This window comes from Conger conger, chromosome 9 (genome assembly GCF_963514075.1).
Source record: "Conger conger chromosome 9, fConCon1.1, whole genome shotgun sequence".
Lineage (NCBI taxonomy): Eukaryota > Metazoa > Chordata > Actinopteri > Anguilliformes > Congridae > Conger > Conger conger.
Window position 1 is genome coordinate 42,882,063 of NC_083768.1, and position 13,672 is coordinate 42,895,734.

General features: G+C 49.2%; 1 protein-coding gene across 1 annotated transcript in view; it reads left to right on the top strand.

Annotated features, from left to right (window-relative positions):
- The window catches only part of LOC133137909 (ephrin-A3-like), an 87,621-nt gene extending 77,457 nt beyond the window's left edge, over positions 1-10,164 (top strand). Inside the window, exons 2-5 of the mRNA XM_061256318.1 lie at positions 2,905-3,191; positions 4,964-5,029; positions 6,835-6,912; positions 10,046-10,164. Coding sequence (XP_061112302.1) covers positions 2,905-3,191; positions 4,964-5,029; positions 6,835-6,912; positions 10,046-10,164 — 550 coding nt within the window. The remainder of the gene's footprint in view (positions 1-2,904; positions 3,192-4,963; positions 5,030-6,834; positions 6,913-10,045) is intronic.
- The last annotated feature ends 3,508 nt before the right edge of the window (positions 10,165-13,672 follow it).

Below are 13,672 nucleotides of genomic sequence, written 5' to 3' on the forward strand. Positions count from 1 at the left end.
TTGCGCCATTTCACATTTAAGAAATGACCATAAAACATTGAGACTTTTTTTGCGCAAAAATAACTTCAATCCAGCAGATCTTGACATAAGACCGCTAATTTTTTGGGCAGTTCAGTAACGTGTGTGCCTTTTCCCACGTGCCTTTTCATGACTGTACATTTTGTTAAATTGAATGAGACAAAACTCAAAATTCTACATTTCAATTTCAAGTTCTGCTATTAACGGATATGAGAATCACCAGACCGTTATGTTCAGCGACTGTATCACGGGCAGACAGTAGATTTAGCGCACTGACAGCCTGATGGACTGTCTAAAGTGGCAAGCACGCAATTTATGAGAACGGGAGTATAGTAAATAATCGGATAGAGTAAAGCGAGGGTTTTCTGTGTCCGAGCTGCACACCATCAGGGGTGTCTACCGTACCTTAGTTAATGTTGCTAGCTACTAATTGAGCACTTTATTAGGTATTTATTAGACTTTTTTTGTATAAATCTTCTGCTGCTGTACCCTATCCACTTAGAGGTTTGACGTGTGTTCAGAGATGCTCTTCCGCATACCACTTTTGTAGTGAATGGTTATTTGTGTTACTGTCACCTTCCTGTCAGCTTCGACCAGTCTGGCCCTTCTCCACTGACCTCTTTCATTAACAACGCATTTTTGCCCGCAGAACTGCTGCTCATTGGATGTTTTTTGTTTTTCGCACCATTCTCTGCAAACTCTAGGGATTGTCGTGCGTGAAAATCTTAGAAGATCAGCAATTACTCAAATACTCAAACCGGCCCGTCCGGCACCAACAATCATTCCATGGTCAAAATAACTGAGATCGCATTTTTTCCCCCGTTCCGATGGTTGACGTGAACATTAACTGAAGCTCCTGACCCGCATCTGCACGACCGTACGGATCGCACTGCTGCCACATGATTGGCTGATGAGATATCCGCACGAATAAGTAGGGGCACAGCGCGGGGGTGCAGCAGGGCATGCGGCAGTCAGGGAGCGCCGCGGCGTGCAAAGCACTCAGCCGTCTTTTCCCTCCTCCTCTCTCCCTCTCTCTCTCCCTCTCCCTCCCTCTCTCTCTCTCCCCCTCTCCCTCTCTCTCTCTCGCCTGCTGACATCACAGACACTTTGGTCTCACTCCGTTTGTCTTTCAATCTGTCTGTTTTTCGCCGTTGGGTTCATGGGCACGTTGAGCGCACCTCACGGCCCCGGCTGCTGGCCGGTTTCTCTCGCCGCGAGCGCAAACGTCCAGAGAGAGGGAGAGTAATCCAGCGACGCGGGTCCTGCAGCTAGGCCAGCCGGCCAGGAGACGCGCGTTCAGCGTGTTTAAGATGCAGGGCTCTGCTCACTGGAAGGGGACAGATTGGTTCTTGTGAATTTTCTGCTTTTTGGCACCGACCCGAAGTAGAAATGTGAGCAATGCTTAATGCTGTGTAAGGCTTAAAAATGTATTAATCTCTCTCTCTCGCTCCCTCCCTTTCTCTCCGTCTCTCTCCAGTCCTCCTTCCCTCCCTCCTTTCTTCTCTCTCTCCTACCCTCCCTCTCTCTCTCTTCCTCTCATTCAGGCCACCCTCTCTGTCTCCCTTCTTCTTTCCCTCCCTCTCTCTTGATGTCTCCCTCTCGCTCTGTTTCTCCTTCCTTCCCTCTCTCTCTCTCATCTCTTGCCCACTCTGAAGTCATTCATCTGAAGATGCCTCAACAACACCACAGAGATATGTTGCACTATGAGCAACGAAAGGCAACGTTCAATCAACACAATACCGTCGTTCTTCATTTTCGACCTTACATATTTCAAGAGGCAGGAGGAATCCCCTTTCCCCAGTCACGGGAAGAGACCGGTGGAGACAGTATCCGCTGGACTCCGCTGGGCAGTATCTGTTCGGATTCCCGAAAATTCCCGGTTTTCCAACACGCGTTAGCACGATAGCGGGAAGCGCTCCCCACTCCCAACCTCACCGGCTCGCTCGGTCTTCGGCGTCTCGTTGTGCTCGTCTCCCGATGGCCAGCCGCGGATATTTGTCATCCTCCCTCGGTTCCTCTCCGCCGCCTGACAAACTTTTATCCCCCCCCCCCCCCCTCACTCCATCGTGTTTGTCTGCCTTCAAAGACGCTTTTCCTCAAAGCCTTAAAAAGATCTTTCAAGTCGGGTTTTGTCAGGAGAACAAGGGACTACAGATGGAAATACTTTAAAGGGAAGATTCTGCACTAATATCCCTTGTAACTTCTCTTCGGTTGTTTTCATGAGTCGTTGATGGATGGAACAGCTTTGGCAGACTGTGCAGTGGAGACACAGACGCTTGGAGGCCTCAACTCCAGGCTTGACCCAACTCCAGGCTTGACCCAACTCCAGGCTTGACCCAACTCCAGGCTTGACCCAACTCCAGGCTTGACCCAACACCCAACCAGTGGATCTCTAGTCCACCGGTTCCTAAACGTATTAATATTGGCATCCAAATAAGAAGTGAAATACGTTGCAGGGTATAATACACATACCACCGCTGCCTAGTGGACTACAGACTCATTCCAGGACCCACCTCATACACTCCCAGGACCATCCCGACCCATAGTCTAAGAAGCACCATATGTAGATAATGGGGTGGCATTGTATGTGGTGAGATTGTGCGGGGCAACCTTGCCGGCCTGTGTGTGTGTGTGTGTGTGTGTGTGTGAATGGGTGAATGGGTGAATGAGAGGCCTCAATTGTAAAGCGCTTTGGAATAAAGCTATACAACCTGTTCTCATAATTGATTCTTACAGTACATCTATTTTTTTCTTTTTTCCGATGTTTTGTGATGACTTGCCTCGTTTGTCAGATGTTGTCAGATGTTCGCGATGGCGTGTCTCATTGGTCGGTCGGTCGATCGGTTGAATGCGATTGGTCAGAAGCTCTCCCTCTCTCTCCCGCAGCCTGCGCAGGGAGGGCTACACGGTGGAGGTGAACGTGAACGACTACCTGGACATCTACTGCCCGCACTACAACGACAGTCAGCGCGGTTTCAGCGAGCAGTACGTCCTCTACATGGTCACCTACCGCGGCTACCGCACCTGCGACCCCAAACTGGGCTTCAAGCGCTGGGAGTGCAACCGGCCCTACGCGCCCCACGCTCCCATCAAGTTCTCCGAAAAGTTCCAGCGCTACAGTGCCTTCTCGCTGGGCTATGAGTTCAACGTGGGACAGGACTACTACTACATCTGTGAGTGCCTTGTTCCTACCTCTCACAGTGTTTCTACAGCAGGTATAGCACGACTACATCTGTGAGTGCCTTGTTCATACATCTCACAGTGTTTCTATACCAGGTATGGCACGACTACATCTGTGAGTGCCTCTATGGTCTACTGGTACCTTTCAGAGTGATTCTACATGAGGTATAGCAATACTACATCTGTGAGTGCCTCTATGGTCTACTGGTACCTTTCATAGTGATTCTACATGAGGTATAGCAATACTACATCTGTGAGTGCCTCTATGGTCTACTGGTACCTTTCAGAGTGATTCTACATGAGGTATAGCAATACTACATCTGTGAGTGCCTCTATGGTCTACTGGTACCTTTCATAGTGATTCTACATGAGGTATAGCAATACTACATCTGTGAGTGCCTCTATGGTCTACTGGTACCTCACACAGAGTTTCCTGTTACGTAGTGTACTGTAATGTCTATCAGTTTCTCTGTAGTACAATGACACTTATATAGTACAATTTAGTACAATTGTAGTACAATGACTGTAGTACAATGCCATATATCCGTCAGTGCAGTACAGCCCTACATCTCTGTAGAGTCTTTAGGGCGGGGATCTGCGTTTGAGTACGACTATCGCGCACCGATAAACGTGTGAGTAGCACTCTGCCACGCTGTATGTGAGTGTATCTGGGGTACGGTTGTCCTTATCTGAGAGTCTGTGTGGCTGCAGGCTTCGGGCCGGGCCCAGCAGTAAAGCACCTGATTGGATTTATCAGCAAGCGGGACGGGGGCGTTTGGCCCAAACCCCCGCTTCATTAAATCAGCTGTTTTACTGCTGCGCTAGAGCAAAGCCCTGCACCCACACCGGTCCTTCCTCAGATAACAGCCGACAGCCCGGATATAAAGCACACAGATAAATCTCTGCATACCCGCGCGGCCGCCATCGAACCGCGGCTCCACCGGGTTCCACTGAGGTGGCCGCTGCGATCGCGGGGATGGGTGTGTGTCAGTGTGCGTAGCGCCGTTCGCTACGTCTCTGCGCCACGGGTTAATTCGGTTAAAATGTGTGTGGTGCAGTGGGTAGCACTGCCGCCTCACAGCAAGAAGGTCCTGGGTTTGAGTCCTGGCCTGGGCCTTTCTGTATGGAGCTTGCATTTTCTTCCCGGGTCTGTGTGGGTTTCCTCCGGGGACTCTGGTTTCCTCCCACAGTCCAAAGACATGCAGGTTAGGTTAAATGGAGAGTCTAAATTGCCTGTAGGCGTGAGGGTGTGAGTGAATGGTGTGTTTGTGTCCTGCCATGGATTCGTGGCCTGTGCAGGGTGCGTTCCACCAGCCTTTCGGCCAATGCATGCTGGGACAGGCTCCAGGACACCGCCCACCCCCACCCCACGACCCTGGCAAGGAATAAGCTGTTTAGATAATGGATGCGTGCGTAAAATAATCTCATGCGATAGCCTGTGGCCATTTTAACATGTTTAATCTGCGTGCTATCTGAGGGTTAGCTGAGGGTTAAGTGAGTGTTAACTGAGGCTCTATTAGTAGTACAGTAGTCATGCTATTCCAGAACCTTCATGTGATAGCTGTGCGTGAAAGGAATCTGAGAAATACAGTTAGTTCTGCTACATCTTTACTGTCAATCCTTGTTGTTCGGGAATATTCCTTCTGTTTGAGTCCCCAGACTATGATATCACCACCATCTCTTCTCTATAGCTGATGCAGTGGCATTAGGTGGCCAGTAGTTGGCACGTGGGTGACTTGTGTGTGTTTGTTTGTTGTCTTTGCAGCCACGCCCACCCATCACCATGGCCACAGCTGCCTCAGACTGAGGGTGTACGTCTGCTGCTCTGCCAGTGAGTCCCTCCTCCGCCGCCCTCTCTCCTCTGCTCATCCCCCACTCCATCTCTCCATCCTCTCCGTCAGTCTCTCTCTTCCTCTGCTCATCCCTCGCTCCATCTCTCAGTCCTCTCCCTGTCCCTCGCTCTCCTCCTCTGCTCATCCCTTGCTCTATCTCTCCATCTTCTGCCTGTCCCTCTGTCTCTCTCTCCTCCTCTGCTCATCCCTCACTCCATCTCTCAGTCCTCTCCCTGCCCCGCTCTCTCTCCTCCTCTGCTGATCCCTTGTGCCAACTCTCCATCTTCTGCCTGTCCTTCTGTCTCTCTCTTCTCCTCCGCTCATCCCTTGCTCTGTCTCTCCATCTTCTCCCTGTGCCTCTGTCTCTCTCCTCCTCTGCTCATCCCTCGCTCTGTCTCTCCGTCCTCTCCCTGTCCCTCTCTCTCCTCCTCTGCTCATCCCTTGCTCCATCTCTCCATCCTCTCCCTGTCTCTCTCCTCCTCTGCTCATCCCTCACTCTGTCTCCCTGTCCCTCTCTCTCTCTCTCTCACTCTCTCTCGTGTGTCTCTCTCCGCCCAACCTGTCTGTGTGGTTCCCACTGAAGAGTCAGTCTCAATACTCTCTCTTTCCCTGTCCGTTCCTCTCTTCCTCTGCCCTCTCTCCTCCCGACTGCTCTCCCCTCCTGTTCGGTGCAGTCCCTAGAAATGGCTTTGGAGTGGTCTAGTCAAAGTCCTCATCACTTGAACCCAGTAGAGATGCTTTAGCAAGATCTAAAATGAGCATAACAGCTGCCAAATCTTCTGAATTAATGCAGTTCTGCAAAGAGTGGGCAAAAAGTGACAAGTTTAAAAGGGCAATGTTTCACAACAGTGATTTGGGTGTTTGATAACTTTTTTTGTTATGAAATGAGATAGTAGTTTAGAAATTGTGTTTTGTGTTTAGTCAGGTTCCATTTGTCAAATATTACATTTTGTAAAAGATGACACAATGCAGTGTGACAAATACGCAATAATGCAGAAAAACAGAAAAAAGGGGGGGGCAAATACTTTTTCACGGCACTGTATACCAGGGATTATCAGACCACGGCCCTCAAGGGCAGAGATCGGCTCCCTTACACCCTCCCCCCAGCGTTAATCCACCCCACTGAGGCCCGTCAGTTACAGCACTGTGTGCTCTGTGTTAATCTGAGCCGTGTTAGCTCTGTCCGGTCAGTCCATATGACTGTACATGTCAGTCTCGTACCTGTCAGATTCAGCCCTGCTGAGCCGGTCCGCCGGCCCAAACATGTTGCATTAACCTCGCTCCTGTCTGCACGGACTGCGGCTAACGCCCCCTCCCTCTCTCCCCCCTCTCTTTCTTTCTCTCTCTCCCTCCCTCTCCCTCTCAATTCAAATTGAAATTGACATAAGCTTTATTGCCATAGTATTGCCAAAGCAATCAGCGCACATCAGCATAGTATTGCCAAAGCAATTTATTTACATAAAACTACAATAGTAGCAATAACAACTGTATGAGCAATAATAATGCGCAATAATAATTTTTCTCTCTCTGTCTCTCACCCTTACTCTCCCACCCCCTCTGTCTCTCTCTCTCTCTCTCTCTGATCTTGCCCTCCATTCATCCATCTCTGAGCATGCTCAGTGTACCTGCTCTAAGTTAACCCATCTGAGCGCGCTCAGTGTACCCGCTCTAAGTTAACCCATCTGAGCGCGCTCAGTGTACCCGCTCTAAGTTAACCCATCTGAGCGCGCTCAGTGTACCTGCTCTAAGTTAACCCATCTGAGCGCGCTCAGTGTACCTGCTCTAACCCGTCTCTGTCTCCCAGCATCCCACACAGTAGACGATCCCCACCCAACCCCGTCAGACTACACTCTCAGACCCAACATCAAAATACACGACATCGGTGAGTGCCCCCTCTGCCCTTTCCGAGAAACGAAACAAAAAGAAACACATTTCTGCAACTCTCTCGACCCCTCTCATCTTTCTGTTCGTATCCAGCCCCTCCATCGCATGGTGTTACTCCAGGATGAGGGACATTAGGGCCATTTCATATCACCACATTGCGCAATGCTAAATGCTATGGCAAGTACACAGCCAAGTACAGCCAATGCACACCCCCCCCCCCCCCCCCCCTTCTCTATGTCACAAATCAGTCATATTTCATCTCCGGGATTTTGTCCTCTGGAGTTTTCCGTTTGTCCATCGGTATCCTCGGAACGTCTCACCGCCCGGCCGTGCGCGGAAGCTACCGGAACAGTCCGTCTGCTGCTTATCACTGAGGCGCAGTCATTCGGACCGGGCGGTCGCTAAACGCTATAAATCATCGCGTCCTCACTCGACTTTCCCCCTCTCCCTCCCTCCCTCCCTCCCTCTCCCCCTCTCCCCCTCTCTCCCTGCCTCCCTGGCGGGCTGCCTCCTTCGAAGAGGCTCCGCGGGGGCACGTGTAATCGCTCGGCTGAGGAAAAACACCGCTCTCCGCGTCTCGCCGGGCGTCCGTATTAAGTCGGCATCCGCACCAGCCTGCTAAAACCCCCCGCCCAAACACCCACTCTCAGAAGAACCAAATCCGCATAATGACCAATGGGAAGGGGAGCGCATGTACCTGGCTTCTGGAGAAACTGACGGCGTAAAGAGTCGCCCGCCTGCCATCCCGCAGGTTAAGAGCGGCTGAATTCACCTCCGCCCACGGACACTGGCCCTTTCCTGGAGAGGATGCGGCATATTAGCGGCGTTAGCGGGCGAGGGGGTGTTCCTCGGGTCGTAACGGGCAGGCTAAATGCGTTTAGCCCGCGTGAAGCGGAAAGTTTATGCAGGGCTATAAACCGAGAGCCTGAACCACAGAAGGAGACTGACAGGGCGGCGAGCCCGCCCCCCCGGGGCGCTGTTGCCCTTCTCGCCCCCGGGAGCCGTGCGTCGGCGGTATATTAATGCGTCCTCATTAAACATAGTGAGAAGACTCCCCCCCCCCAACCCGTGAATGTGTTTGACAGGAGCAGAGCAGAAGCCAAATAAAGTTCTTCCCTGTACCCATGGTTACCGTCTACCTTCCAGGAAGCAATGTGACTTGTGAACTCAATTGTTCCTGGGGTCATGAGACTGACCCAAGGCCCAAGATCTTGAAGCGTGTTCATTAGGGTAGGAATACTTTTCCCAAGATGCCTTTAGTTAACAGATCTAACACTCATTCCAGTCGCAATCTTTCCTTTGTGCAAGAAAACATCTGCGCATCATTTGCAGGAGTATTGACCCATGGATCAACCTCTCCCCATCTGCCACATCTGTAACTGACGTGGCTTCAAACTGATGTTTGAAGGAGCAAGGACATTCCATTTTCTTAATTCATGTTCTCAATTACCCTGTCTTCATTTGTTTTTTGTGACATTTGTCCTAGCCTCTCCTGATGTGGAGCTAGAAGTAGATAAAAGAGCAAGAAAAAAAAACATGAGAAAAATAAGCGATTGGATTGAGCCCTACATCTTTCTCAGCACTGGAAATACTGGTACTAATGATGTCATATTCCTTCTCACTGCAGATTCCCGGCAATGTCACTCAAAACCACATCTTAGCCAAACCCAGAGAACATGACCAACATTGCTGGCATAGCATGGTCTTTCTTGAGATCCAGTTTTGGACAGTTTAGACATCTCTCATTCTTTGGCTAAGCCTCTTTTGTCTCCCAAGACACCATTTCTAAACTGAAAATATGTCATCATATTGAATCATAAGAGCATCAGCATGTGTGTTTTTCAAAAACAAACAAGATGACCTCGTCACACATTAATAAATAGCTTTGTCATGTTGAATGGAAAGTTCTAGCACACAAACTCCTTAATCATTTAGCAGTTTATGGTGATGGACTTAAACTTACTTATAATTCTTATAATGTAAAGGTAAATTATATCATGACCAGCTTGACCAGCTTGAAAATTGAGCAGGTCAAGATGGTCATAAACTGGTCTTGCTGGGTATGTATGAGCCGGTCAACCAGTATGGCCAAGCTGGTCATTAAGCTGGTCTAGCTTGGTATGTGCTGGTCAACCAGTTAGTGCTACCAGCTGTTTCAAAATGTAGCTTGAGCTGGTCAAGCAGTTAACTCACGTCACCTGGCTTCTTGGGTCTGAGTAGCTTACGGAGATAAAGTTGAAAACAAAAACCAGCACACCCTGCGGCTCTCCAGGAATAAGAACATGTGGTTTATTTTAATGAACTTAAAAATTTTCAACGGAGAAAACCTAAAACATATAGGTGAAACCAATTTAAGTCAAATTTGAGGTCTGTTTGACGATTCTGAAACGATGAATCATCATTTTTCGGTGGTTGGCTCCCTTGGTCAGAGTATCTCATTCCCCATAAGCTGTTGAGTTCATTCTGAGACCATTCTGCTCAGGTCCTCTTCCATTAAAAAAAAACATCCCTCGCTGTCCCTTCCTCCCATTAACTACCCATCCTTCTCTTCCCCTTTTTCCCTGTCCCACCATCTAGCCTCTCTTTCTCTGTCTTTCTGTCTCTTTTCCCTCCCTCTCTCTCTATTTCTGTGCTCTGGTGTTTTGTGGTTCAGACCCCATATGCGGAGGGAACTCCTTTTCCTCTGCCAGTGAACATGGTGTCAGATTTTATGCCCAGCAGTAAAGCTTGTGCTCTCTCTCCCTCGCTGTCTCTTTCTCCCACTCTCTTCTTCTCTCTTTTTCTCCCACTCTCTTCTTCTCTCTCTCTTTCTCTCTCTCTCTCCATATCTCTAGTTGCGGGAAAAGTGGCTCCCCAGGAGCTGTCAGCGTGCAGTCCTCACCCTCATCCCAAAAAAGTATCACTATTTATTGAAGAACTGTTGCCATTTTATGTACTGACTATAAGATATTTTTTTCTCTCTCCCTCGCTCTCTCCCTCTGTTACTCTCTCTCTTTCTTTCCCCCCCTCTCTCTCTCCCTCCCTTTCTCTCTCCCTCTCCCCCTTTCTCTCACTCTCCCCTCTCCCCCTCTCCCTCCTCCCCCCCTCCCTCCTCCTCCCTCTCTCTCTCTCTCTCTCTCTCTCTCTCTCAGACGAGTTTAACCCTGAAATCCCCAAGCTGGAGAAGAGCATCAGCGGCGGCAGCCCCTCCCACGACCGCCTGCTGCTGACCGTCGCCGCCCTCTTCCTGGCCGCCCTCTCGGTCTCCTAGCAACCGTCGCCGCGGCGTCACGCCGACAGCCCGCTGCCGGCCCGCGGAAGAGCGCGGGGCTGGGGAGGCCTTGGGGGGGGGGGCGAACGGAGGGAGGGAGGGGGGTGAGGAGGGAGGGAGGAGGACAGGGACTGTTCCGGAAGAGTCCGGAGGACTCAAAAACAGAGCGCGGCGTGCCACCTCGTACCATGCCAGCGGACAAACCCGTGGGCTCTCGAACCCGGGCCCAGGAGAAAACAAGAGCCAAGATGGACGAATAAAGGGAAAACATGAACCAATGAACCAGACTGGCCTCTGGCTGAAGGGGAAACCGCGAGCGACGCGCTGCTCTTAGCCGCCTATGCTAGCCCTGACGTTACACGCGAGGGAAATGCAAACGTAGACTTATTTTCGGCATTGCCATTAGCCGCAGGCGTGTTAGACATGTTACATACGTGTTGGCGTGTGACGGGTCACGGGCTGGCATGTCAACGTGGCCGTTCACTCATTGATAGCTATGCTAATAGTGGTAGCCGCAGAACCTGCACTCAGAACTGGACTTTTGCGTGTCATTTAATCTCGATGTGATGAACGTTGGGCTGTGCTGGATGAGGACTCCACCAAACCTGTCCGGACCCGAACGGAACCAGAACCGAACAGTACTGAACCGTACCATGCGAGACTGCCATACGCTGTCCAGGGGAGCAGCTAGAACAAACTATGAACGAGGTTTACGATCGCCTTCCGGACGAGTCCCAGAGAGACTCCATTACAGTCTGGCTACTTTTTGCCATGTGGAACTGGCCAACCTTGGTTTACAATAGTGTAGCCTTCTTGCAACAGCTTGGTGACTTTATCAGTTCAGCTGTAACCGTCGGGATGTGGCAGAATGGCCATATGTAGTTTTTTTAATTTATTTATTTGTAAACTGGTATGAATGTACAGTACAGCACAGGTTAAGACAGTGCATTTTCTCAGCAGAAATGACGTCGTCTGTTTAAACCGCTGGGCGTGCCACAGAAGCGTAGGGTACTTGCGTTGTTCTTCTTGGAGATGCACGAGCTGTGCCTCCCACCCGCCGTTTGAACCTGCAACCTCCTGGTCCCATACCCGCTGTGTCACGCACCTTTTACGTGGCTGCTCTCTAGTTTACGTAGCCAGACATCCTTCTGTGCTCCAAATTGTAAATATACACACTTTTCGCATTTTTTTCAGCTGAACACATTTTCCCCCTCACAACTTGAGAGAAGGTCTCCAGGCGGGCTGATAACTTGAAAACAGGATTGGAAATGAACCACACCGCCCACCGTACGCAAATTAACCGCTCATAAGCTTGATGTTTTCTGCCTGATACATAATTCCTAGCAAATCTTTTTATTTTATTTATTTTACAGGCCTCAAAAAGTTTACATCGATTATATGCTTAATTTAACCCTTTGTCACTGACGTACCGTCGCATATATCTGTACACATCTTCCGATAAAGTGAAATATATTCTGCTGGAATGTTGCTCAAGCATTCTATGGTTCAAGCATCCTGGACAAAGGCATGCCCACACCTATTACCCAGAATCCTCCAGGATATACAGTAAGGTCCATAAGTACTTGGACAGTCGTCAAATTTCTGTTCCTTTGGCTCTTTAGGCCTACTCCAGAACTTTCAGCACTTTCTTCTTAATGATATTCAAAACTATTTGTTTTCAGTAAACCTGTTGTTTTGCCTATGTCTCTGACTGGTTTCATTTCAAATCCAATGTCCTGGTGTGTGGAACTTAAACAAGATCAATTGTAACACTGTCCAAATGCTTACGGAGCTGACTGTAAGTGCAGTTATCACTACAGTAAATGGGACACACTGAGTACATAGAATTTTTCTTTTCCACCGGATGTTAGTTTCCATTATTATCGTTATATGAATGGGCTATAATTGCCTCTTTCATTTCCACAAACTAAGCGACTGTGCTCAGTAGAACTATTAAGGAGGCTTCATTGGCTGGCCATATGACCGTTTAAAATGATAATATGCGTTTCCAGATGGAGCCGGGGCGCGAGGTTATCAAAAGTGTTTCGTCGCATTTATTAAATCTCTAATTAACGAACTCTCTCGCTTTGGTTAGCGGCTCCGATTCCGCAACCTTGCTTTCCATCTGGAGTCTAACTTCCCGCGACACCCGTAATGTGATTACCGGCCGCGCAGCAGGTGCGTTAGCGTAGCGCCGCGCCCCGTCGAGCAGACCCGCAAGCTAATTTTCCTCGTTCCGGACCGGTTCGCCCTTTAACGGCGATTTGTTGTGTTGTCATTACCGATATGGTCGTCTGTTTTCTTTGTGGACATCCTTATCTGGAGGGCGTCCCTTACGTTTTGTACTTTGCCCGTTTATACGACTGTGTGTCCTCGTGTGCTGTACACTTAGGAACCCTGGTGTAAAAACCCACCTATGACCAGCTTGAAATACTAGCTACCTGCTGTTTCAAAACATAGCTTTAGCTGGTCAAACCATGCTGAGTATGGCGTTGGTCTGAACTAGTCAACAAGCTACCAGCTGTTTCAAAACCTAGCTTGAGCTGTTTTTATTCAGCAGGGCAATCATGTGTCATGGACGGCTGAGGTTTTGATTCCAACCAATCACTGACCCAGCTGACTTCAGTTCACTTCACAATTAACATTAGGAGGGAGCTAATTAGTGAAGTCAGCTGCTGCAGTGATTGGTTGGAATGAAAACCTGCATACTCTTGGTCCTGTACTAGGCCCTGAGGTGTAAAGTCCAGGTTCAGAAAGTAAAAGTCCACTCCAGGATTTAGTTCCAATCACCTGGATTTGCTAATGAGAACTTTCCACCTGAGCCTAGGACTTACTAACCAGGCAGTGTTAGAGAGAACCAGCCAATGAAATGGTGTGTTAGAACCACCCAAGCTCTTTATACTCTTTGAACAGATAGAAGCTCCTCCCAACAATTCTGCTTGACTGAATAGTCCTTTCAACTTTATTATGAATTAATAAAGCATAGATTAGCTGTGCATATTTAATTTGGTGAATGGCAATCTGCAGTGTTTTTTTAAGTGATATTTGTTTCACCTTTGTCAGCTGAAGGCTTGCTCCGAACCCCAAACTCACTGGTGCAGTGGGTGTTGCATTCTGCTCCACGTGAACAGTGGCAGCAGAGCGGAGGAGTCTGCCCCCGGTGGATGCTTGTGGAAATGCAGGCTGGGATCGGTGGTATGAGAGGGAGTCGGAGTGCAGATTCAACATCTGGGACTCTGGGTCCCCTTTTAGCAGTGGATGGTCATTCATAATGGATAACGCATAACAGACAAACCAAGTTCATTTGTGAAGAAAAGATAAAATATAAAAAGAAAAACCCAAGAAAGATTTTCACATGCTGTGCATAAAAATGAACAAGTGGGTGTGCAGCATATGGAACGTGCGTTCGTGTGTGTGCAAGCACGCATGTGGTTTTTGTGTGTGCCTAGACACGCGCATGCACACACGTACACACACACTCACGCGGTTTTTTATATCTTCATATAGA